At 41.3% G+C, this 25,372-nt stretch overlaps 1 protein-coding gene across 1 annotated transcript; it reads right to left on the minus strand.

Annotated features, from left to right (window-relative positions):
- Window positions 1-235: 235 nt before the first annotated feature.
- On the minus strand, window positions 236-22,726 carry slc6a22.2 (solute carrier family 6 member 22, tandem duplicate 2). The gene is made up of 14 exons (XM_063215486.1): window positions 22,534-22,726; window positions 21,111-21,245; window positions 20,768-20,908; window positions 20,407-20,488; window positions 19,641-19,773; window positions 18,802-18,936; window positions 17,729-17,832; window positions 17,423-17,547; window positions 6,370-6,482; window positions 5,868-6,005; window positions 5,408-5,510; window positions 4,413-4,513; window positions 3,096-3,266; window positions 236-1,332 (listed from the first exon to the last, which is right to left on the minus strand). Exons 1-14 carry the CDS (start codon window positions 22,724-22,726, stop codon window positions 1,171-1,173), a joined length of 1,836 nt encoding a protein of 611 aa, XP_063071556.1. The 3' UTR covers window positions 236-1,170.
- Between the last annotated feature and the right edge of the window lie 2,646 nt (window positions 22,727-25,372).

Consider the following 25,372-nt stretch of genomic DNA (forward strand, 5'->3'; position numbering starts at 1 on the left):
CTGACCAGCGCCCTCTGCAGTCCATACACAGGTTGTATACAGGCAGCCACTGCTCTGCACAGCCAGGCACGACACTTGAAGTATAGTGGACCATTAGTAGGCTATCTGATTCTGATTCTGGATACATCAATGAGCACTGCCTTTGACCAAGAGGTGTCCTTCAGGTGCGAATAACTGGATGATTACATTTGTTATACCAAAAAAAGAAACCTCCACACTACAATCCTTGTGTTTATTTTGTGGCTTAACATGACACACAGACATACGTTTTAGCCTAAGTCATCTTCAACCACTTAACTTTAAAAAAAGAAAATAAAATAAAATGAAAAATCATTAACGCACATCATGCGTCATGGCACTGGTTACCACTTACTTCCTGAGTTGTAACAAAGTGGAACTATTAATGTTGTCCAGTAGATGGCGCTCACTCCTTGCAAGTGAGACTCGTGGTGTCCAGAGAACTTTCAGCACTTGTGTCTCCTGACTGAGTGTCTCGTTAGCCATGTCAAAAGTGCCAACACATACAGATAAGTAAGTCCATTGCTATCCATCCCCAAACTGGATTGAATACTAAACGGCCCCAACAATGTAGCCATAATTGCACGCGTCTCCTTTTGCCGAAACTATCTACACAGAAAAAAAATGCAGCACCAATTCAACGCTTAGAAAGTACCTTGAGACTAAATACAATCTAAAAGATGTTTAATTGAGTGCGTATGCAGCTCAGTATCCCAAATATGATCAGGATATTAAATATCCCGAATTTGTCTTTGAACATATGGGCCCTAAACACATTTTCCCAACTCCAGATAAGCCCTTATTTAGGACTGTGACAAATCGGGATATAGGTAGAGAATTCCGAAAGAATTTCATAAAAGCAGAGGATACTGACGCATTGAAACACCTTATCCCGGATACAGAAGCTTCCCATAGAAGGCTGTTGCTCGTATCCAGGCTACACTCATTGACTCTCTAGGTGTTGAATCACCACTGCATTTTTCACTGTGCAATGTTATTTTATGTGTACAGTGCCTGCTTATGATATCAGCAGTCCAGTACCCCTTTTTACATCTTCAGAAAGTGAGTCAAGAATAGAAAACAGGCATGTAAGAAGCACCCAGAAATCCATGTGCCTTGGTGTTACTTTGTGAGGTGAGCTCCCATTTGTCATTAGACCACTCCTCTTTGGGAAAACGAGTTTGAGTGGGTGCTGCTTGTGCGTAGTGTTTGTAAGTTGGTAAATGTTTCAAATGTGACCAACTGCTGCTGCGCCTTCTCTTTGGACTGGCCGTTACGCAGGTCCGTCGCAGGAGTACACAGTGTTCTTATTCTCTGGTGGACACAAAAAACATAATATTTAATTCTTGCAGATTACATTTAACATAGCAAGGCGTTTGTGCTTGCCTTAGTAAGATACTATGCTCTTATATGTTCTTAAATGTAAATTTCATACTGATTAATTAAAAATTTGAAGAAAAAGAAGCGAAATTTGACAAAGACCACCCGAGGGAATTTGACAACTCTTCACAAATGATGAAAATTGCTGTCATGGTTACATATTTTTGTTTTAGTAGAGTAGAGTAGAGTAGAGTAGAGTAACATTTATTAATCCCGAAGGAAATTTAGGTGTCTAGTAGCATACATACATACAAAATATTATTTAACATTAAACATTCAGATATAAAAAGTTTCTTGTTGCAACAGTTGTTACTGATTGTTGGAGGAGGGATGGATGGGGGATGGAAGTGGGGCAGGGCGGGGGGATTTATGCGGTCCAGTCACCTATAACAATCTCTTTCAGTGTGTTCTTCTGAGTTGTTGAGTTAAATAGCTGGATGGCCCTGGGGACAAAGGACTTACGCATCCTGTCAGTCTTGCAGGGAATGGCGAGGAATCTGTGGCTGAACAGACTTCGCTGGTTGGCAAAGACTGAGTGCAAGGGGTGATGGTCATTGTCCATTATACAGTCCAATCTGCTCAATGTCCTCTTTTCTCAGCATTTTTGTGTAAAATTGGTTACAAATAGATTGCCCATTTTGGTTGATGCTTGAATATTTCAGATAAATATTCCTCGTTTGTTAGTCGCTTTGGTTATAAAGTGTCTGCCAAATGCAATGTCATGTAATGTCATGTCATGTAATGTAAATAATACTGATAGGCCAATATTAATAAACTACCATGCTGTGGTAGACAGTACATGTGACTTTGGCCTCTTCTATTGCAACATGTAATCCGATAACTCCAAAATCTAGCCTTGAAATATCAAAGGTGGCCATAGTCTACAGCAAGGTCTTTCAATGTGCCAAAGGTTGGAAAGGCAATGGGGGAAAACATCATAAACCTATTAACATGCATCTGGTCATTCTGGGGACTCGCAGGGGGTGAGGGGTGGGCCATAGCTTAAGAGCGTAGCACCATGAAGTTGTAGAGAGTTACTTGTGCACAATCCCTGGTGCTGAACAAAAAGATTACGTATTTTTTGAAAAAAGGTTCGCACACTTCTTTGGATTTTTTCTTCTTTAAGTTATTTTTTCTTCTTTGAATTCATTCATTCATTGGCAATGACGTCATTGCCAATGAATGAATGAATAAAAAGAAGAAAAAATAACTTAAAGAAGAAAAAATCCAAAGAAGTGTGCGAACCTTTTTTCAAAAAATACGTAGCACCATGAAGGACACAACCAGTCTGCACCTCATACAAAAGTACAGATTAATCACAAGATTAATCACAGTTTCTGTTTTTGGGGGATTTTTAGACCAAATCAGAGTTGTACATTTCATAAAGTAAAAACTGTATAGCTTTATTGTGTGAGCAGAGTAAGGTTGACTGACCAGTCTTCTGGCAAGTTTTACCACTTAGTCTGCAAGACTTACGCTGGATTGTCAAAACAATTTGCAACAGCCCCCACTCTTGCCCAGTAAATATACTTTGCCAGTAAATGTGATTGTGAATGTGATGAAGCCTTGGTGTAAAAAAAAGCACTAACCCTGTTTAGCCTGTACTTCCTCACATAGCCTATTATGACATTGGCTGCTCTTTAGATTAAAAAAGTGTCTGTTAAATGTAATGTAATGTCAGCGATTTCCTCACCCACCTCACGCATGGTTCCTGGTGTGGTGCAGATGGCATACATCATCCACAGGGGGACGATGAGAGTGGAGGAGAGGGTGAAGAAGCCTCCTAAAGCATAGCCCCACCACGGGTACTCATAGGTGTTGTTGAACTGCAGCGGTGTGTACTTCACAATGGAGAATATGAACGTGGCCTTGGGGATATATGGAAATATGTTATGTCACTACCAATAATAAGTAAATATATGAAGTAGGTAAATTAGTAAGCAATACAGTATATTGACAGGATCTCTTCATTGTGCCACAGACTTCCTGAAAATGTTAAACTGGAAAGGTGTGTAGACATATTATTTCTGTTTTGTGTTGGCTGTGACTTTGAATGTGCCCATCATGTGTCTTTCTTTTCTTCTATCAGTAAGCCATGGTCTTAGACAGGAGGTCCTGGCAGGTGTCACTTCCACTCTGTCCAGTGCAACTCTGTCAACAGCATGTGTAGCCATTGGCCACTCTACATGAGAGCACTTACTGCAGGCCCACACGTGCACAGGGTCTTAGATACACACTACAGTTAATGGGCCCGTGTAAATAAATGAAATAAAAATGAAATAAATGGGTGGCGTACAGTAAATAGTTAACGTAAAAATGGGAGTTGGCATCTCTTACAATGTATTAGATACACACCACAGTTAATGGCCAGTGTGAATAAATGAAATAAAAATGAAATAAATTAGTGGCGTACAGTAAATAGTTAACGTAAAAATGGGAGTTGGCATCTCTTACAATGTATTTGTCGCTCCATACCTCAAGGACTGAGTTGGAATAGTGAGGTTCTGTATAGTGTCAGAAAGGGTTACTATTCAAAAAAATTGACTTTTGACTCAGGCTTATTATGTTAATACAGTCTGGAAACAGACAAAGACAGACACAGAATAGTAGGAGTAAGACATTTCACCTGCTCTGTAATCTTTTCTGTTACATGTAAGATACAGAATATAATCATTGAGAAGAATGTGTAAATAATGATGCAATTTAAAAGATAAAGAGACAAAGTGTAGGGAAACACTATACTATTAGCTACACTGACAGACCGATACAATACATCTCATCCTAATAAAGGCAATAAAGGCAATCTAATCCCTGTGCAAACCGAGGATGCATTTCTTAACTGCATAGCTTACTTTCTTCCAATGTAATGTCCCATTGTCATCCTACTTAGTTGCTATCTGGTTTGCAGCGACACTTTCGAGAAATGGGGTCCAGAAATAATAACAACAAATTATATTAGACCAACCATGTTTGTAGAAACACGCAAAACCATGCAGTGTTCACATGACACTCACTGTGCACACAATGGGGGTCACATACTGCCAGCAGTATTTCATCAGGGGCCAAGGTCTATGGCCGATCATATCCTCAATGTTATCATACAGGCGCCCAGCACCTGCAGTACAAAATCCATTAATAAGACCCTGTTTACACATATTTGATATTTTTGTAAACACATTCATTTGAGGCTTTTGTTTAAATGTAAACAGAGTTTTTGCTCCCTAAAATTGATATACATATTTTAAATCCAGAGTTTTATCATGTTTTTTTTAAACCATATAATGTGCAGATTAAGAAAATATCTGTTTTTAAAAAATCTCTGCATTCGTTAAACCAAGACCTAAATGCATTACATTCATTATGTCTTCTTGTTAAATCAAGTCATTGGTTTTCCTAGTCACTTCATTCACTTCACAATCATTTTAGATTTCTTCACACCCATCTGACCATCTGAGGATGACAGAAGCTACACCATCTAAACACGTCGAGTAAAGGAAAATCTTTTACATGTCTGAAACAAATGAAAGCAAATGTCTTGGACAAAAATGTCTATTTCTGTCTCTGTATAACAATTGTACTTGACGTGTCAGTGTCTAACTGTGTGTCTTGTGAGGCTGTAAACTTCAAAGGTTTTAATCAATGTGTAAAAGAAAACTAATTCTCATTATGCAGCATGGACCGGTACCATAAATGTGTTATATTTTATTGAATAAAGATTCATTTCATGACCAGTCATGACTCAATCGGCTGGGCACTCAACAGCTACACCGCCGACCGAGGTTCGATTCCGACCAGAGGTCATTTGCAGAGCCCTCCTCGTCTGCCTCTCCCCGCTAATTCCCAGTCTCTCTGTACTTTCCAGTCATAATAAAGGCATAAAAAGCTACACATATATACATACAGTATATAAGAACAAGATTCATAGAGATCCGTCCTTGTTCTCTTGTTTTAAATTTTGTGAGTATATAGTACTAGTGTACTAAGTTAAGGTTTTTTTTTTTTATCTCACCATATACCCATCCAACACAGATGGACTGCAGAATGGCAAAAGTCAGCAGGGTCATGCCACTGCATGCGTAGTAGTCAAAGAGCTGGAAGACATACAAGCCACCCTGTAGGGACAAACGAAAAATGAATCATTCTCGCATTTTCGCATAATATTCTTCCAAGAAAAGCTATTGCACACTACATGTATTGTGTCAATTGTACTGTATTTCTGTCTGTGTTGAACTGCAATATCTGCCAACCACGTTTGAGAAATTCAGAGGCAATGCGCAATGAAGTTAATAACCAAATCATATTGCCTGAGGCTATGCATCTCTAAGTCCTCTTATCCCTTTATAAATGATGGAAGATTAGTTTTATTTGTAGTCTTACAAACTGTCAGTCAACTCATTTGGATAAATGGAAGGCCATGTTCATGTCCCATCCATCTAGAGTCACATCTCTTTTGTGATTGGATAACTCACCTCTGTTACCATTACCAGACCAATCAGGAAGCTCCCTATGCTGATGCCAAGGAGGAGCAACTCACGTCGGTACAGCCCTTTGAAGAAGGATGGATACATGTCGGCGATGGCTGTGACAAGCGCTTCATGGTACACAAACTGTCACACAAAGTGCACACAAAAATAAGTTGAGAGGTACTTTACTTTACTTACTTGTCCATGTTAGTATGTCATTTAGTGCAGTGTAAAATTGTGCCAAAACATACAATTTTATTCTTGCACTATACCTTGGGATTAAATTAAGGTATGCACATCAGTGCATTTTATTGCATGTTGGTAAGTATGTATCGTGTATGTATACTAAATAGAGAACTATCATAAAAAAGTGTTACTAGACCTTGTTTCGCTGTTCTGAATGCCCGTTACAATTACTCTGCAACCTCTAAGTAATTAAATAAATGTCCTTCCATCTGCGTATTTCATGTTATGACAAAACAGAACAGAGTGACTTGATGTGTCTCACCTCACTATCTAGCCCAAGGAACACAATCATGATGAAGAAGAAAATAGCCCAGAGCTGTGGGAGGGGCATCATGGCCACAGCCCGAGGGTATGCAATGAAGGCCAGCCCAGGACCTGCCATTGAAAATGAGTAGAAGGACGACAGTCAATTAGTAATGAGGGTTGCTGTGGCACAGCAGGCTAAGCCCCCCACAAATTCACATGCAGGGTCGAGTCCAGCCTGGGTCACTTCCCAGTGCTGTCCCATCTCTCTCCTGCTCATTTCTCCTCTCATCTCATTTCACACAAAAAAACATTACAAAATAGTAGTAGAACCACTTTAATGACTCTCAGGCCAATTCACACCTTTGCATGTGACTGTGTCTTGTGAAAAGGGGTTGTCCCACAGGTCCATTCACCAGAGATACTATTGATCCCCATAAATAAGCATTAGAACTTCTCTTTAGAAGATCTCTAAATCAAAGAGATTAAACTTTTCGAGCAACTAAAAGACGTCCAGTTACCTTCAACTAAACTCTTTTGACTAAGATGACCTGGGGAATTTTGCACTTTACATTACACCTAGTTAAAGCCAACCTTTATATAAAAAAGTGATTTACACTTATTTTGGTACAGGGTATTGGATACAGTCCTTTGAGCAAGGTGGGGTTTGGAGCCTTGCTCAAGGACTCCGCAGCCATGGATGGAGATGTAATGAGAAAATCAAAGATGGATATCTGTGATCCTAAAACCAACGGGCAGGTTACGGCCCACGGGTCATAACTTGTCACCTCTGCCCTGTCCTTCGGTCACGCTTTCCCCAGGCACTAGGTAACATCATCAGACAATACTCTTAAGGTCACAAGGCTGTCTGTCGGCTAGTGTTTTCCTTCAGATTAGTTTCAAGTTCCGACAGCTGTTTTCTCAAGATTATATGCTGTGCGGCTTATCAGATCCTCCCTCCCACCGCCAAACATAGTACTCTGCTGTTGGCACCATAGCCTCTCAGTAGCTCTATCTCTCCATTGTGTTGTATTATCCTTGCCCATAAATTTGCTATTTATTAACCCCAGCTGATTAAATAAGTGTGGCTATGAACTGTATTGCCCTGCCAACTGTTCAGCAACTACCTCTCATGGAACAATTGACATACTTTTTGTCATTCATTTTGTGCTACTGGTTGTCAGGTTGTGTTACTTTAGTATTCACGTGACTTTTGTGGGAGTGACAATCACTACGTTTACATTATGTTTTTAATTCCGAATTAATAATGCCAAATTAAATTGTTCTGGCGAGTTTACTTTGATCTTTCCTTTAATTCCGAATTAGCAGGTGTCACATGACATTTTCAAAGCGGAATTAAGATTTATTCAGAATTAAATGGAGTTAATTTGGAATTAAATGTCTCATGTAAACGTAGCCATTGTGTTACTTGTCCAATATAGAGCATATCTCACATTATGTCCCATTCACATGGGAAACTTTAAAAAATCTTTCTTTGAGGTCACGTGGGACCGACAAGCGCGATGGTCAGAGAATTCTAAGCTCTTCACATTTCCCCATAATTAGTCAATTTTACGGGCTCCTTTGTTTTTCAATGTAACATTATTCGACGGCGGAGGAGTGACAGACTCAAATATGTCGAAAAATAAGATTAATTCTTCATCTCCAAATGCTTCTCCAAGAGGCAAACGTCTGAAGCCTGGCACGGATGCTAGTGGCAATGACACAATCTTGCTAGCACTTGAGCAACAAGAAGCTAGAATGGAGGCTATGGTGGAGAGGGTGCTTCATACCGAGCTCGGCGGGGTGAAAGCCTCGGTCAATGCATTGCAAAAGGACTTGATGGAACATATGACAGCGATGAAAGGCCTTGGTGAGAAGGTGGATCGTGTTCAATCAGAAACTAGGGGGCTGAAACGTGATTTTGGTACCGTCAAAACGGAGGTGGAACGGCTTCAAGAAAAGCTAGCAGAGATGATCGTGGAAGACGGAACAACGTGAGGCTAGTGAATTTGGCGGCTAACAGAGAGGGAGGAGATGCAATCAGATTCCTGCAGGAAATGCTGCCTAAATGGATACCCTCTCTTGGAACAAAAGTCGTACAGATCGAAAGGGCGCATAGAATCTACTCCACCAGAACTGACAAAAAGCCCAATCGTCCTCAAACCCTCATATTCAAAGTCCTAAACTACCAAGATCGTAAGGCCATTCTACAGGGTGTCAAGCAAGCTCGTGTCAACAACACCCCCATCATGGATGAGGACAGGGAGCTACTGTTCTTCGCCGACTACAGCAAGTACACCAGCAACAGGAGGGCAGAGTTCAAAGCTGTGCGGAAAGATCTATGGATGAAAGGAATATCTACTTTCCTGATCTACCCTGCTATTCTACGGGTGTCTTATCGAGGCAAGGAGCTGTCGTTCGAGTCAGCACAAGAAGCGGAGGCGTTCAGCCGCGAGCTACCCAGTCGAGCAACCACCAACCGCCCGAGACGACAGCTGGCATTCCCTTCACTGAGCGGAGATGGCATGGATAGGAACGCGAGCATGGAGGAAGATGCTGCGGCCACCGATGACACCAGCTCCCCGCGACAGCAGCTTGCATTCCCTGCATTGAGCGGGGACGGCACAGATATGAATGCGACCATGGAGGAAGATACTGCGGCTGTCGCTGACTGATTGAAGAACATGGACTGCTTGTTTAACGAAGAAGACTGCTAAAGTTGGACATGTCCACAATTATTCGTAAGCATAGCTAACGGTGCCCATCCACTAGTCAGTTTTACGCAAGCCGTACCAACGCATTCAATTCATTTTCAATGAAATGCGGCATATCGTCGTTACCGGACTCGCAATGCATGTTGGGATTCCGGCACGGCGAGCGTGGCTCCGGTGGCACGTCAAAAAGTTGAGCTCTCCTGAAAGTTATGCAAATTAGCAGCGGCTGACGGACTGCGTTACCCAATGACTGTTGATTACATGAAGATGTCCCATGATACCTGTGGTCATCACGAAGGTGCATTTCCCTCGGTAAAAGTAGATTTTTGACATCTGTCGAACTTTTGGGTGTACAAAATATAGACTACAAGCATGTATGTTGCATGTGCTTATGATACCTGGGTTCAAATGATTACCGGTATGTTCGATTTCGACCATAAGCATAACAACACGAGGCCAAGCTGTGTGTGGAAAAAACACATGTGCCGAGTTCGGTAAGAGCATTTTGAACTGTAATTTAGGGGCAGTTGGTTTGCTATATGGATAAAAACGGCTAGAAATGTAGATTGATATACTTCCTGTATATAACTCCCGGGCCACGCGAGCTGTAGTAGCAGTGCGTCGACACTGGGACATCCAGTACGTCTAGCTGCGATAACGTAACGCTATAATGGATCTCCGGCCTTAACTGGCGCGACATATCCTTTTATGTGGGTACTTTCAGTTCAGTTTACTAGTTAAGATGGCTAAACAAGTTCACGTTAAATTAGCTCTTGTTAAACAAGAGCCCACATCAAAGGTTTTTTTTTTTAATTGTTATTATTCTGTTTTGATTGCTACTCCTTCGCATTTCTATGCACTTTGATAAGCTTTTTTTCACGATGACTACTATTTTGGGAGCCTATTGCTACTATTTTTTTTGCTTATGGGGAAAGTGAGCCGAGGATTTTTGAATGCGTTATGTGGTTTGCACGGGTCTGTGCTAGACAGTTGTGGGAGGGATGCGGGTGTGGGCGGGCACGGGGGGGAGATAACCTTAGATACATGATCAATGACTCAAACCACGTTCTCATACCTGACACAAGATTAATATCGGACAACAATGGTTAAGTTATCGTTATTATGTTGGAACGTTAAAGGTCTTAATACCAAAACAAAGCGTGTGAAATGTTTAAGCTTCCTGCGAAGGCACAATGTAGACATCGCGTGCATTACTGAGTCTCACCTGAAAATAGAAGATGCTTCGCGCATGCAAGATAAGACATACAAAATCGCTGTGTCCTCAAGCGCGCTGTCTAAATCGAGGGGTTCCGTGATTATACTCAAACGGAATCTAGACGTGGTTATTGAGAAAACAATGACGTATCAGAATGACTTGGGCCTGGGTCGTTTGGCTTTAATGTGTAGGGGAGAGGGGGGCACAAAGTAACGGTTTTTGCTTTTGAGCTGATATCTTCACATATAAGGCAGTTACATTATTTATTTTTTAACACATGAAACGTACACATCTCTGTTACATATTAGCACTGGTGGTTTGTTATAAAAACCTACCATTGCTTTACATTTTCACTGTTTGTGGAGGATGTAAAATGTTACATTTTACCCCACAGGTAGTGTAAGTTGTAACAGGGGGAGGATTAGTTGTAACACATGCTGAAAATATGTATTTAAAACAATGAATTCAGTATAATTTCACCACAAGTGTGTTTGTTTATAAATCTACGATACTTAAAGATACTTTCTTACCAAAGACACTAATAAAAAAATAAATAAATAAGCTTTAGAGGCTTTAATTTTATTAGTCATTAAAAATCACAAAATCCAATCTCACAGTATAGCTTAATAATAACTTTTATAAACACTTATTATGAATAATATTAAAGTAAATAGAGCTATACTTCAAATAAAATGTGATAGGTTTGCATTTGTGTGCCAATTTCATTTCACCTTTGTTTTACCATTGACAAGAATGAGAATTTCACTGAGATTTACCGTGTTACAATTTGCCCCCTTAGCCTCACCCATGATTGTTGTCAACCTAGCACTGGCTACGAAGTAGCAACAACGTTCATTATGGTATCATTTTGTAACTAAGAAAACACAGTATCCGGCAATATCAGAATAGTTTTGGTAGCTTGTACCCTTGCTTCACTAAACAAAAAACAAGCGACGTGAAAAAAAATACTTTCAGGGTGCTAAAACACACTTTGTGGAATAACTCAATGAAATCTCAACGAAAATATTTGAAACTTTTCTGAAGGCTTCTGTTGACTGAAACAATCGTGTTTACAGAAGTAGGCAGAAAATGATTGGTCCGTCTTGATAAAAAGTCCGTGTTACATCTTGCCCCCCGTTAGTTTGTGCCCCGTGCTCCCCTACCTCAATCCAAGGGAAGAAAATTGCCTTTGCATCCATTTATGCGCCATCTGTGTATGATGCCTCATTTTATCCCTGGCTCTCTGCTGTTCTGGTTTCATTTTCAGAATATGAGTTGATTGTTGCCGGCGACACGAACGCAGTGGGCGATGTCAAGCTAGACAGGTCTTCTCAGGTAGTGTCTGCTGCACAACATCAGGCATCTAGTGACTTGAATGCGTTTTTAACCAACCTCAATCTTTTTGACGCATGGCGTTCACATCATCCAGATGTCAGAGATTACACATTCTTCTCCTCTAGTCACAAAACTTTTTCCAGAATTGACCATGTTTTCCTATCACAGTCTCTTAGTCCAGCTGTACATTCCTGCTCTATTTTACCAATGACAATATCTGACCATAATCCTGTTCAAATCGAAATTGATGTGGGGATCAAAATTAAAAAATCACCAAGGTGGAGATTTAATACTACTCTTTTGCAAAACGAAACATTCCTCACTGAATTTAAAACTGGACTTCTTGATTTTTTATCCATAAACAGGGACTCTGTTTCTGATCCTATATTTGTTTGGATGGCTACAAAGGGATTTATAAGGAGTTTTTGTATTTCCTTCTCATCTAATTTAAATAAAGTGAGGAACCAGAGAGTAAAAATATTGGAGCAACGATGTAATATACTTGAAGGTCAACTTAAGACATGCTATAGTCGGTCAGTAGAAAATAGTTTAACAGCAGCTAAACATGAACTGAATGACATATTGAGAAGAAAAGCAGAATTCCTCATACACAGGGTTAGACAGACGTACTACTTCCATGGCAGTAGACCTAGCAAACTTCTTGCATTGAAATTAAAACAGAGTGAGAAATATGCATCCATACATTCTATTAGGTCACCTAGTGGGGAAATAGTTTTTGATCCAAAAGAAATAAATAAATTATTTCAATCTTTTTACCAAGACTTGTACTCTCCTACTGGAACATTCGAAGTTGGCAGATGCCATACGTTTCTGAATGCATTAAATATGCCTTGTGTGGAACAAACAGAATCTGAGGAATTGGGTAAACCCATATCTCTGGAAGAACTCCTTCATGCTGTGAGAAGTCTGACCAGGGGGAAAACGCCTGGGCCGGATGGTATCCCTCCAGAGTTATTACTACAGTTTTGGGACAGCCTAGGCCCAGTATTGTTGGAGGCCATACATGCTGCGGTGGACCAGGGTCATTTTCATGATCATATGAATACCGCACTCATATCTCTACTACCAAAGAAAGGCAAAGACCAGACGGAATGTGGCAACTATAGGCCTATTTCTTTAATAAACTCTGATCTAAAGTTGTACTCAAAAGTACTAGCCTCAAGATTGGATAAGTATATGGGGAAGCTCATACATTTTGATCAGACAGGGTTTATGAAGGGACGCCTAGCTGCGGATAATATACGCCGTTTGCTCCATATTATTCATCACTCTCAAGAGGCAGACTCCCCATCTGCAGCTCTATCACTGGACACGGCCAAGGCGTTTGACACAATCAGCTGGGATTATTTATGGATGGCTATGGAAAAGTTTGGTTTGGGATCCAAGTTTATAGATATGGTCAAAGTTCTATACAGAAATCCCTCAGCGACGGTATGCACAAATGGCTTACACTCTGATCCATTTTCAGTTTATAGAGGAACACGTCAGGGCTCACCTCTTTCTCCTGCCTTATTTCTTTTGTCTATTGAACCACTAGCACAATATTTCAGACAATATCAGATTGTTGCACCTATTAAAATCAAAGGGTCGAGGCATGTGATATCTTTGTTTGCAGATGACATTATCTTGTATATATCAGACTTACAGACATCCCTCAATGGCTTACTACCCGTATTTGAGGAATTTGAGGCTATATCTGGTTATAAAATTAACTGGGACAAATCTGCATTAATGCCACTCAACAACATGGCCAAGAAGATTGCAATTCCTTCTGTGATCCCTGTAAAATCAGAGTTAACTTATTTAGGTATACATGTTAAGACATCACTCTCTGAAATGACTAAGTATAACTATGAAACAATACTCAAAGATGTACAGCAGAACCTTGCCACTTGGAGCAAAATGCCAGGTTCCTTACAAACTAGGATATCTGTGATAAAAATTAATGTCCTCCCTCGAATTAATTTTATTAGTATGATGCTTCCGCTGCCACCTTCAACTGACTATTGGAAAAGAGTTGATGTACTTCTACGGAAGTTTATATGGGATGGAAAACACCCTAGAATACGTTTCTCCACTTTACAACGTGCCAAAGGGGATGGGGGACTCTCACTTCCAAATTTCAAATTGTACCATCAAGCCTTCCAATTGCGTCCCTTGAAAATCTGGTTAGACTCATCATCACTAACTTCCTGGAGGGAGATTGAAGAAGACCTGGTGCATCCTATAAGACTCCAAGATGTATTATTCTCCACTTTGTCTAAAACTAAACATATTGACTTTGGTCCTATAATTCAGTATACAATTAGAAATTTCAGAGGAATAGAAAAACAGGTTAGATGTGACAAGAAAGCACACAAGCACACTCCTCTCTGGAATAATTATGGTCTGACTTCTGGAAAGATGCCTTTTCAATCTCAGTCATGGGTTTCTTGTGGCATTCATATGTTGGGTGATATATACAACAGAGATGGTCTGATGAGTTTTCAAAACCTTTGTCAACTTTTTGATATTCCTAAGTCATCATTTTTTCTCTATCTTCAGTTGCGGTCAGCACTGCGTGCTTATGGGGTACCATGGGATTCAAATGTACAAATTCACCCTGTTCTCTATAAATTACTGATTTCTCCACGCAGAGGATTTGTCACCTTTTTATATCAATGGCTCTTAAAATCATCATACTGTACCCTTCCTATATTAGCTAAGTGGGAAAGCGATTTAGAGACGGATTCTATAGACTGGGAAGGTGTATGGGATAATGTTTTCAGTGCATCAAAGAACCCCAATCACCAGTTGATTCATTTTAAGTTTTGTCACAGGGCCTACTGGACGCCCATCGATAGGTTCCATGCGAAGCACACAAATAGCCTAAACTGTAGTTTATGCAATAAAAATATCCCAGGTACATATAAACATATGGTTTGGGATTGTAAAGAGGTTAAGTCTTTTTGGGAAAGGGTAACTTTTAATTTGTCTGAATTATTAGAACTAGAGATCCCATTAGAACCAAGTTTACTATTACTGAATGACGACTCTCAGTTTGAATGTACAGAGAAACAGCGAAAAGTGTTGCTTGCAGGACTAACAGCAGCAAAAAAACTAATTGTTCAGAGATGGCTCCCCCCACATAAGCTTCCTATTAGAAAATGGCTGTTGTACTTTCAAGATGTTATAATGATGGAACTGTCTACTGCAAGAATCCATGGAGCCAGAGTCTCCACAATACAAATGTGGGAAAGAACTGCAGAGGGAGTTACAGACTTGCTGATACATCATGCACAATGAGATGTCTCACATGCTTTGTTTTGTTTTTGTTTTTGTTTTTTCTCTTTCTCTTATTTTAACATTTTGAAATTTGTACGGTATTAGGCAAATAACATGTTGTGTCTATTGTTAGTTTTAACTTTCATTTTTGTTAACTTTTTGTTTCTCTCTATTTTGCACTTATGACCTATTGGGTCATGTGACTTGTATCTAAGGTTGGGGTGGGGTGGGTGGGTATTGATCACTGACTTTGTAATGTCTTTGTTTCCCATCTTGGGAATGTGTGCATAAATAAAAAACAGTGAATCACAAAAAAAAATAAAAAAAAATCTTTCTTTGTTTAACCCAATTAATGTGCCGTTCATGGTCAGTAGCTCTCCCAACAACCCATTGAACCCATGCTGAGTTGTGCTCCAACTTTCAAGACTTTTTCATACGTAAAGTCGACACCATCCACCAGCAGCTCCTAGCTTCACCCCAGCACCACGAGGACGAGCCACCTGGCACCCAACAGCCATGGCAGGACATTCCCATCCCCGCTGCCTGCCCACCACAGCACCGCCTCTCCTACTTTGCCTCTCTGGGCCATACCCAGGTCACTGACCTGGTGTCAAAAGCCAAGTCGTCCTCTTGCCAGCTGGACCCCATGCCCACCACCCTGGTTAAAGCCTGTCTTCATGCCCTCTGCCACACCATGACAACCATCATCAACACTTCTCTGGAATCTGGTGTTGTGCCTGCCAGCTTCAAAACTGCTGCTGTGATCCCCACCCTGAAAAAACCTGGTCTGGACCCTGATGACCCCAACAACTACCGTCCGATCTCCAACCTTCCTTCCCTCAGTAAAATCATGGCAAGGGCTGTGGCGGCCCAACTCCAACAGCATATGTCCCACCATGAGCATGAGGGTTTCAGAGCCCACCATAGCACAGAGACTGCACTTGTCAAAATCACCAACAACCTCCTCACTACTGCTGACAAAGGCCACATTACCATCCTCATCCTCCTGGACCTCTCAGTAGCATTTGACACAGTCTCTCATTCCATCCTTCTTAAACAGCTCTCAGCGTTCACTGGATTAACTGGCACAGCACTTAACTGGTTTCATTCATATCTATCCAACCGCCAACAATATGTCACTCTCAAAGACTCCCACTCCACCACAGTTACCATCAGCCACGGCGTTCCGCAAGGTTCGGTGCCTGGCCCCCTTCTCTTCACCATCTACATACTCCCCCTTGGTCGTATCATCCGCTCCCATGGTCTCAGTTTCCACTGCTATGCCAACGACATATAGTTATACATCAGCACCAAACCCTCTCCTCTGTCCCTCCCCACCCCTCTCGTCCACTGCCTGCAAGACATCAAAACCTGGATGACACACAATCTCCTCAAACTGCACAGCAATAAAACTGAGCTCATGGTGGTGGCACCAGCAATGCTGCAAAGGAAGGTTGGAGATCTCCACCTGGAGATCGATGGATGCACCATCACCCCATCTCCTGAAGTACGTAACCTGGGTGTCATATTGGATTCATCACTTTCACTTCACTTCCACATCCAAAAAGTCACCAAATCGGCATTCTATCGTCTCCGAAACATCTCCAGACTCAGGCCTTCACTCTCTAAGACAGTTACGGAGACGCTCACTCACTCCTTCATCTCCTCCCGTCAGGACTACTGCAATGCCATGCTGCTTGGTCTACCCAACAAGGCCCTAGACAGACTGCAATATGTCCAGAACTCTGCTGCCAGGATCATAACAGGCACTAGACCCTGGCAGCACATCACCCCCACACTCAAACAGCTTCACTGGCTCTCCATCAAGTCACGCATTACCTACAAAGTCCTCCTCCTAACCTTCAAGTCCCTCCATGGTCTGGCACCCCACTACCTCACAGGCCTCCTTCACCCCTGTCCTTCACTCAAGATCCCTGCGGTCCTCTTCCAAGGGCCAGCTGTTCGTCCCTCGTACCAGGCTCAAGGCCACTAGTGACAGAGCCTTCCATGTTGCTGCTCCTACTCTCTGGAACAATCTGTCCGACCACATCCAGAATGCCCCTTCACTGGCCATGTTTAAGCAACACCTCAAGACACACCTCTTCCAGGAGGCTTATGGCTGCTAGTTCCAAAAGCACTTTCACTTACACGCATTCACACACCGACGCGCACACACACTCACACTTTCCTACACGATGCTCTGTGAAGCGACCTTGGGTGTTTTGAAAGGCGCTATATAAAACTAAAGTATTATTATTATAATTATTATTATTATTATTGATTACCATGAATAAATGCCTTTTACTGCACTATACACATACAATGGGATTGAAAGCAACTCACTTCTCTGCAGACAACAAGTGACATGTTTACCTCACATAAGTACCTCATGTAAATACGTGAATTTTAAAAAAACATCTATGAAACAATTAACTACCAATTCAAATAATTTAAATAAATACAAATAAATAAATAAATGAATAAATAAAACCATTTCTGTGAATAAGATAGTCACTTGCCTGATTCTGCAACCATGGAGATATCCAGGCCCTGCTCCTGGGCCATGAAACCCAGCACAGAGAAAATGGCAAAGCCAGCAACAAAACTGGTCAGACTGTTCAACAGGCACAAGTAGATACAATCTCTGGGGGAAAAGGACAAAAACGTCAGTTATACAGATGTGTATTCTAGCTAATGCGTTTTTTGTATTGTTTCTGTTCCTACACACGGTTCACAAAACATAGTGAAATGAATGAATTTACTTTTGACTGCCCCTTTTGAATAAATGGCATGCAATCTGTATTCAGGATGTGGCTCAAACTTACCTATAACAGTTGTTTTCATATTTGTTGTAACTACCTAGGGCTGTTAGGACACCTGTGCAAACCCCATAGGAGTAGAAGATCTGACTCCCTGCATCCATCCAAACCTGCGAGAAGGGAAACAGTATTGGTTTGGCATATGTGAACTACTGTAATTCCTCTGCTGCATTGGTTGTGCTGTACTTGCCACTCCAGTAGCAGTGGAGAGTGCAGCATATATGCCCTGCTACTATGCCACATCAATTACTCAATTGAACATGCCCCTACATACAGAACAAACTTGTGAGTGTATGAAAGTATGAGGGCCTGAAAACAACACTAAACCATTTCCCATGTCACCACATTACATTTATATCGCTCTTTTATCCAATACAGTTACAGTTATTTATGCTGGTTACTGATTGATTAAAATCCAGCAATGTGGAATTAGGTGCAGCGCTCAAGGGCATTTCATCCATGGATGATGTGTGACGTGAACATCATCTGGGGGCTGTGTTTTCCAAAAGGACTTAAGTAGTAATTAAACCTAAGTATATACTGCAGGTGGGGTCACCGATGGGCCTATTCACTATTTTCTGAAAATACTAACTACATTATAACAACTATAACAACGGCTCTGCGCTAAGGGGTTAAGTTCACATATAGCACCATCTTACAGTTAAAGGAACATTTTTCAAAACCATCTTAGCAAAGAATCATTGTAGGATCACATATAACTCTAAGCGTGGTCTGGAGTACTGGAGTCTTAGCACAGCAAGATCAATATTAACTCATAATGTACTTGTGACACAGTAGAGACACCCACAGGCTAAAAAGGGAACATTGGGAATCTGGGCTTCATGTTGCTGTTTTAAAATGTATGTGAAGCTATCATGGCATAATAGCTGGCTCAGCTGCAGATTTTTTTTTAAAAGGTAGCAGTGAGGTAGTTAGTTAAAAATTGGGTGGAAATGCAGTAATGTTGAAACCACATCTTTATTTTCATTGGCTCCCTTTCTACAGTTGGTGGTGAAGTGAGATGGGAGGGATCCATCCAGCACCTGCTTGGCCAGACTACTCTGTAAAAATCATTTAACCTGTGGGTCAGCCAGGCGTGCTGGATCAGGGTAGAGGTAGAACTTGATGCCGTCTGCTGCTCCAGGCAGAGTGAGACCACGCACCAACAGCACGATGAGCATCACATATGGGAAGGTAGCTGTGAAGTACACCACCTGTGGACCAGAGAAAACATCTTTGTCATTTATCTTTTGGGTACACTTTATTTTACCATCCTTGTTATATTAGTTAGGTGAGTGACAACATTCAATGACGAATAACATGATGAACTGTACTTGCACTGTCCTAGGGCTAGGTATGTACAGTGTAAACTTAGATAATATTACATAGTGCATATAGATAGGTATATGTAGGTATGACTGCGGTGTATTTTATGCCAACAATGCATTTCTGTCAACCTCTTCCATTAGACTGCATTGAGAACTATGTGTACATACGGTACATGAAGAGAGTTGCACAATCCCAGGTGCTGAACAAAAAAATTACGTATTTGTGGAAAAAAAGGTTCGCACACTCCTTTGGATTTTTTTCTTCTTTAAGTTATTTTTTCCTTTTATTCATTCATTGACAAGCATGATGACGTTTCGACCTCTCGGTCTTCCTCTTCGACCCCGAGAGGTCGAAACGTCATCATGCTTGTCAATGAATAACATAGTAAAAGTCATTGAAAGGTTAATTAACATAGTATTACTCGACTATGACATAACAGGGCCTTTAGTGATGCACTACAACCCGGTCATTGCCATTCTGGTTACAACAAATTTAAAACGCTGCGTTTTAACGGGTTAAATGAACTGTCGGAATATTGTAGGCCTATATATTTTTCATTATTGCATACCATTGCATCACTTTTTCTCACCTTTCCTGTAGTCTTCACCCCTTTCCAGACACAGAAGTAACAGATGATCCAAGCCAGCAGTAGACACAGAGCCAGGTCCCATCTCACAACCCCCAGGTTTTCAATCCCATCAGACAGCCCGAGAATCCTCCTCCTATACAGAAGAACCACAATGCAGAGCCACAGTCAGGCTACCAAGTCAAAACCCCTTTAATGCAAAGAGCGTTAATTATCACCTCGTCCTTAAAATGGGGATGTCCGTATCTTTATCTGCCAATTAAGACTCTTGGCAATGTCAGTGTAGCAGTAATAGCGGTGTTGTTATATTAAGCATTATATTATTAGGCAGTCATGGTTAAGCATTTAGGGCGTCAGACTTGTAGCCCAAAGGTTGACTCCCGGCCCGCCAGGTTGGTGGGGGGACTAACTAACCAGTGCTCTACCCCATCCTCCTCCATGACTGATGTACCCTGAGCATGGCACCGCCCCGCTGCACTGCTTCCTTGGGGCATCATTGGGGGCTGTCCCCTTGCACGGGGGAGGCATAAATGCAATTTTGTTATGTACAGTGTGCACTTGTGTGCTATGGAGTGCTGTGTCACAATGACAATTGGAGCTGGACTTTCCCACTTTCCCAGGCTTTCACTTCACTTTTCACTTTAAGCTTTTTCAGGAAAACAGGCATGAAAGGTCTACCTGTTGGATTTGGATGTACTGTATGTTTCATGTGCTAGTTGATGTGCTAGTTCATGTGTCATAGGTCGTAGGTCACATCTATCAGACTTACTCCCAGAATTCAACAACTGATGATGTTGTCTTCACGACGCTGTCATCTGTCAGGTTTTGCTGGTCGTACTCAAAGCAGTGTTCTGTGAAAAAGATTTGAACGATGACGACGTACAAAAGAAGCATAATTACCATCATAAAGAAACAATGTAGCGTATTGGGGAATCCAGGGGCATAGCAGCAAACATTGGGCCCTATGTACATTAAACTGCAATGGACTCCCCAGCCGTATATCTACATAAATCGGACTGTGTGTGGGCCCCCTATGTACAAGGGGCCCTGGTGACACTTTATCCCCGTGAACAACACCCCTGGGGGAATCCCCTTTATGCACGTAAGATTGATTGACAGTGACAGGGCACCTGAGTTCCAGTAGTTGTTGCAGCTGGCCCAGGGCAGCTCCGAGCTGAAGGAGTGGAAGAGGTAGAGGAATGCCCAGGCCAAGATGATGATGTAGTACACCCCAGTGTACAAGACAACCACCTGGCTTCCATAGCCCAGTCCTATCAAGAGAGAGAGTCAAACTCTGAATCAATCAATCAATAATAACAACAACAACATTACTACTACTACTACAATGACTACTACTACTGCAACAACAACTACAACTACTACTACTACTAGCCTACTACTACTACTACTACTAATACTACTACTAATAATAATAATTGTCAATGCAATAGTCTATGTTGTCACCATAAGTACCTCCAAAAAGTGGACAGATTTTCTTCCAGCAGGTGATGCCTCCTTGGCTAGTGTACTGGCCCAGTGCAGTCTCCAAGAAGAACAAAGGCATACCACAGGCAAAAAGAAACACCACATACGGTATGAAGAACACACCTAGGGGACAAAGTATAATTTTGATCAATTACACCTGCATTGGAGTTATGTAAATCTACTATGGAAAACCCATAGAAAACTCTGGGTAATCATGACAGTAGTGAAGACTTGTGGGTACCTCTGAGGCCATATTAGTTCATACTGTGAGCCTTCATGAGCAAGCTTTGACAATACAAACATAGAAAGTGTTTTTTTTAATCATCCTTCGTTTTTTGTGGGGGGTGGAGGGACGACTCTGAGTAATGATTCATTCTATCAGCTGTATGCAACAATTTCAACTGATTTCTTTTTTGGACTTAACCAAATGAAGTAGGCCTATTATGAATTAGCCTATGTAGTATTTTATAGTATTGTTTAGACACTGAGCATGGACAGTATACACTGTTTCCCATAGTATTGCACAGTGTATACGACAAGCCTGTCAGCACTACACTTCCACTCAACTCTGCAGTTGAGTTTTTGAGATATTATGCAAATCATGCAATAATGCACTTATCTTCGTATTCATATTACGAATAGCCGGCAATACCAGCACAGTATTAGGTACCCATATGCCTATGCTCCTATGACTTTAATTCTCCCTAAAGTAGTTTTTTAAGGTTATCATGAGCATTAGCTTCATAAAAGAGCATACATCTGTAAATTAACAATACTATTTTAGTCTGTACTACTTCAGTCAGTCGGTTTGTCATAAACCTGTTGCATTCGGCAGGGTGTGCATATAATGTATGTCTGCTGATCGATGTTGGAATTTCCACAAAAAAAGCTCTGAGCCTTTTAAAGCCAATGCCATGCCAACGTATGCATGCTTAGCCTAACAATGACAGGCCACCCGTAATCAAACCAAAACTGCTAAAATTGACAGAACGCCTCTGGAATAAAAGCATGATGTTGACAGTAGCCTGCTTTCTGTTGCCTGATAGTTGCCACTGGCTTAGAGCACTTCTTCTTACTGCTACTTTAAATTTGACTGTATAGTAGACGTTCTTATATTTGCCATCCATGTCTTCCTCCTTCCCTACTTTTACAGCCACCAACTGCCATGGGGAAGTAGGGAGTGGTTGGCACTACTGATATAACCGTATCATAATATCACCAATATTCTCTCCTGTCATTGGAGGTTAGGTTTAAACGAATGCCTTCCTCACTCCTCAACTAACAGCCGACAGAGTCCCCTTGTCAATACATTTAGGTCTAATTCTGGGCCCTCTCCCTGCCTGGGCCTGGGGCCAAAAAAAAGAAAAGAGAGAAAAGTTGGCTGTTGACTTCCCCAGCCCCTCATACTGACCTCCGCCATTCTTGTAGCACAGGTAAGGGAACCTCCACACATTCCCAAGGCCAACAATGTGTCCAGCCACTGCCAGGAAGAATTCCACCTTGTTCGACCACTGTTCCCGCTCTGGCTGAGGTTTGGGTGGAACTGTGACTTTGCCACCTCCAACCAGTTTCCGTTGAACATCCGGCTGGTATGAACTCTCCATACTTCAGTTACAAGAGTTAAGAGACAATCCTGTTACAGTTAGATATAATATTGCCCACTGTATGCTACATTAAGTCAATCATGTCAACACATAGATCTACACTACTTACCTTCACATTGGTTTTCCGCACATTTGTAACAAACAAAAGCTGGAAAAAGATGTTCAGCCAATTCAATAGATGCAAAATATATAGATGAGAATGATAAAAGACAGCCAAATGAAAGAAAGAATGCTAAATGTTATCCTTCTCTACACCTCAGGATGCTCTCACATAATCAGGTCTAGAATCAGACAGCACACAACCTTTCGAGTCCTAAGCGGAGTGGCTATGAATAGCCTGTCTCTCCACATTGGCACACTTTTATTAATACAACAACAGAAAATCAAAACAATTTACCAAAAAAGAAATAAAAATGCATAAGATGGTCATTTGACAATACTGTCGTAGCAGAAATGAAAGACCTTCACATGGTGGTACATCATGTAAAAGTAGAGAGAAAAGTTACAGACAATTATAAGAGATAAAGTGGATGGTACCTTCAGCCGTGTATCCTGTGTGGTCTGCACCTCGTCCCTTGGAGGAGTGTCTGAGAGAGCATTCTGTGTGGTGACTTTCAGCAGACGGTTTCAGGGCGGAGCCTTGAGAACAAGTGAACAAACGACTACATGCTAATGCTTTCACACACACACACACACACACACACACACACACACACACACACACACACACACACACACACACACACACACACACACACACGCAGACACATACAGACATACACACAGACACACACAGAGACGTAACAACCTATAGGGTCTCCACCAGTAGTCACCAGGCCAGCTGTAAAGTGTGTTTTCAGCATGATAACATAGATAGCAGAGAGGCTACAACAACAAACAACTCCTGGAAGAGATAATGAAGTGACCTTAACTGTTGTTGGCACACTGAACATTGCAGCCTCGTTTAGCCTCATTCAACCACTTACTAGCTCTATTCAACACAACGAGCTCTGATAAGTGTTCAATCTTTAACTTTACTGATGAGGTCTTTCCTCTATAGAACTTACAAATGTCTACTGTGTTAATTATTTGATTGTTCTGGCCGATTTGAAGTGCTGAATGAACTTAGGCTGGCTAGTCAGCAGTTGAAAAAAAGAAAGAGGAGGGGGGAAAGGCGGGAATATTAAACTCTGAGAAATCCATTGAGTTGAATAGGCATTGTTTGATTGAACTTGGGTTTCGTAAGTCGAATTGGCTTCAAATCTTTTACAGTGCAGAACTTATTTCTATTTCTCTATGTGTTTTCAGGAATCTGAAGGCTATTTTCATGCCACTATTTTGCCTTAAAAAATACTTAAACAACTCAAACTCCGAACACTTTAGAAACACAATCAGTGTTTGTGTACATGGCAGTTGGCTGAAAGAACAGGGCTGTTTTGTTCCTACAGATTATTTCTGGACATTGGGTAGGGAGTACCGTAGGTGGTAAGGGGAGACGTTAGGGACAACATACCTGTGGGACTATTGAGAGAACCTGTTTGGCAAACAAAAACCTTTCACAGGCCCTGGCAATGCTTCAGAAATCAGAAAACACATGGGTAGGTGATCCTTGTACTACTTAAAGACCAAATTATAGCCTTCCTTAGGCAATTTTGTGTGATTGCATGCAAGCTTACTCTTCAATTTATGCATTGTGCATGTGATAAACTCCTCCTAATGATTTGATGGGACGCACACACAAACACACGCACCACATACACACACACACATCTTTCTTCTGCACACTATTTTGCACCAGTCACTTATTTCATTAGTCAAGTCAAGTCAAGTGTACTTTATTGTCAAAAATCTATGTAACAGGGTTAGCACAGAAGTTTGAAATTGCGTTTGACCAGTCTCCAATGTGCATTTGAACTAAACATACATATAAGATATACTATAAGACATTGACAAAAATCACCTACACACACACACACACACACACACACACACACACACACACACACACACACACACACACACACACAGTGCAGTAAGAACGTGCTTGAGTCTCTACTTTCTCTGACACATTCACTCACAACACAAACGTAACTACACACACGCACGCACACACACACACACACACACACACACACACACACACTGCAATCAGACATGAAAACATTAGGACATGGATATGTCCCCGGTTCTCTGAAGGAGATGAGTGAGCCATCTCTATGGAGGAGTACGTTCTCAGATGTACGATTTGAAGGACCTTTTCAATCACGCTGGAGGTCCAATGAGCTGCGTCATGGGCGGGACATCCACTTTGTCAAAACCAAATGGTTTGCACTTGAATCCTCACTTATCGAGTCAACCTCTCTTCGGATGGTGGAACCGGAAGCTGTTGAAAAATGTTTGGCTTTTGTCATTCCCTGCGTGTTCGAGGTAAAAAAAAAAAAAAAGACAAACAACTCAGTATTCAAGTATAATAAAAATCCAATGATTTAATTCCAAAAGAGTATTAGTACAAAAAGTAATAATTTGCCAAATATTTAGACAACTTACTGAGCTCAATAATTCTTAGTCTTGACTGAACCTAAACAATAACTGTATCAGTAACAGTCCAAGATTTTGGAACTGACCTGTTTGTGGGATTGTGTGACT

The sequence above is a fragment of the Engraulis encrasicolus genome, chromosome 14, assembly GCF_034702125.1.
Source record: "Engraulis encrasicolus isolate BLACKSEA-1 chromosome 14, IST_EnEncr_1.0, whole genome shotgun sequence".
NCBI classification, from domain to species: domain Eukaryota; kingdom Metazoa; phylum Chordata; class Actinopteri; order Clupeiformes; family Engraulidae; genus Engraulis; species Engraulis encrasicolus.

Excerpts from the sequence above, each read along its gene's own strand:
- slc6a22.2 (XM_063215486.1), bottom strand. The coding sequence starts at position 22,726 with ATGGAGAGTTCATACCAGCCGGATGTTCAACGGAAACTGGTTGGAGGT. Across the intron at positions 21,246-22,533 it reads GTGCTACAAGAATGGCGGAG|GTGTGTTCTTCATACCGTAT; the intron begins GTCAGTATGAGG and ends TTTGTCCCCTAG. Across the intron at positions 17,548-17,728 it reads TATGAAAACAACTGTTATAG|AGATTGTATCTACTTGTGCC; the intron begins GTAAGTTTGAGC and ends CTTTTCCCCCAG.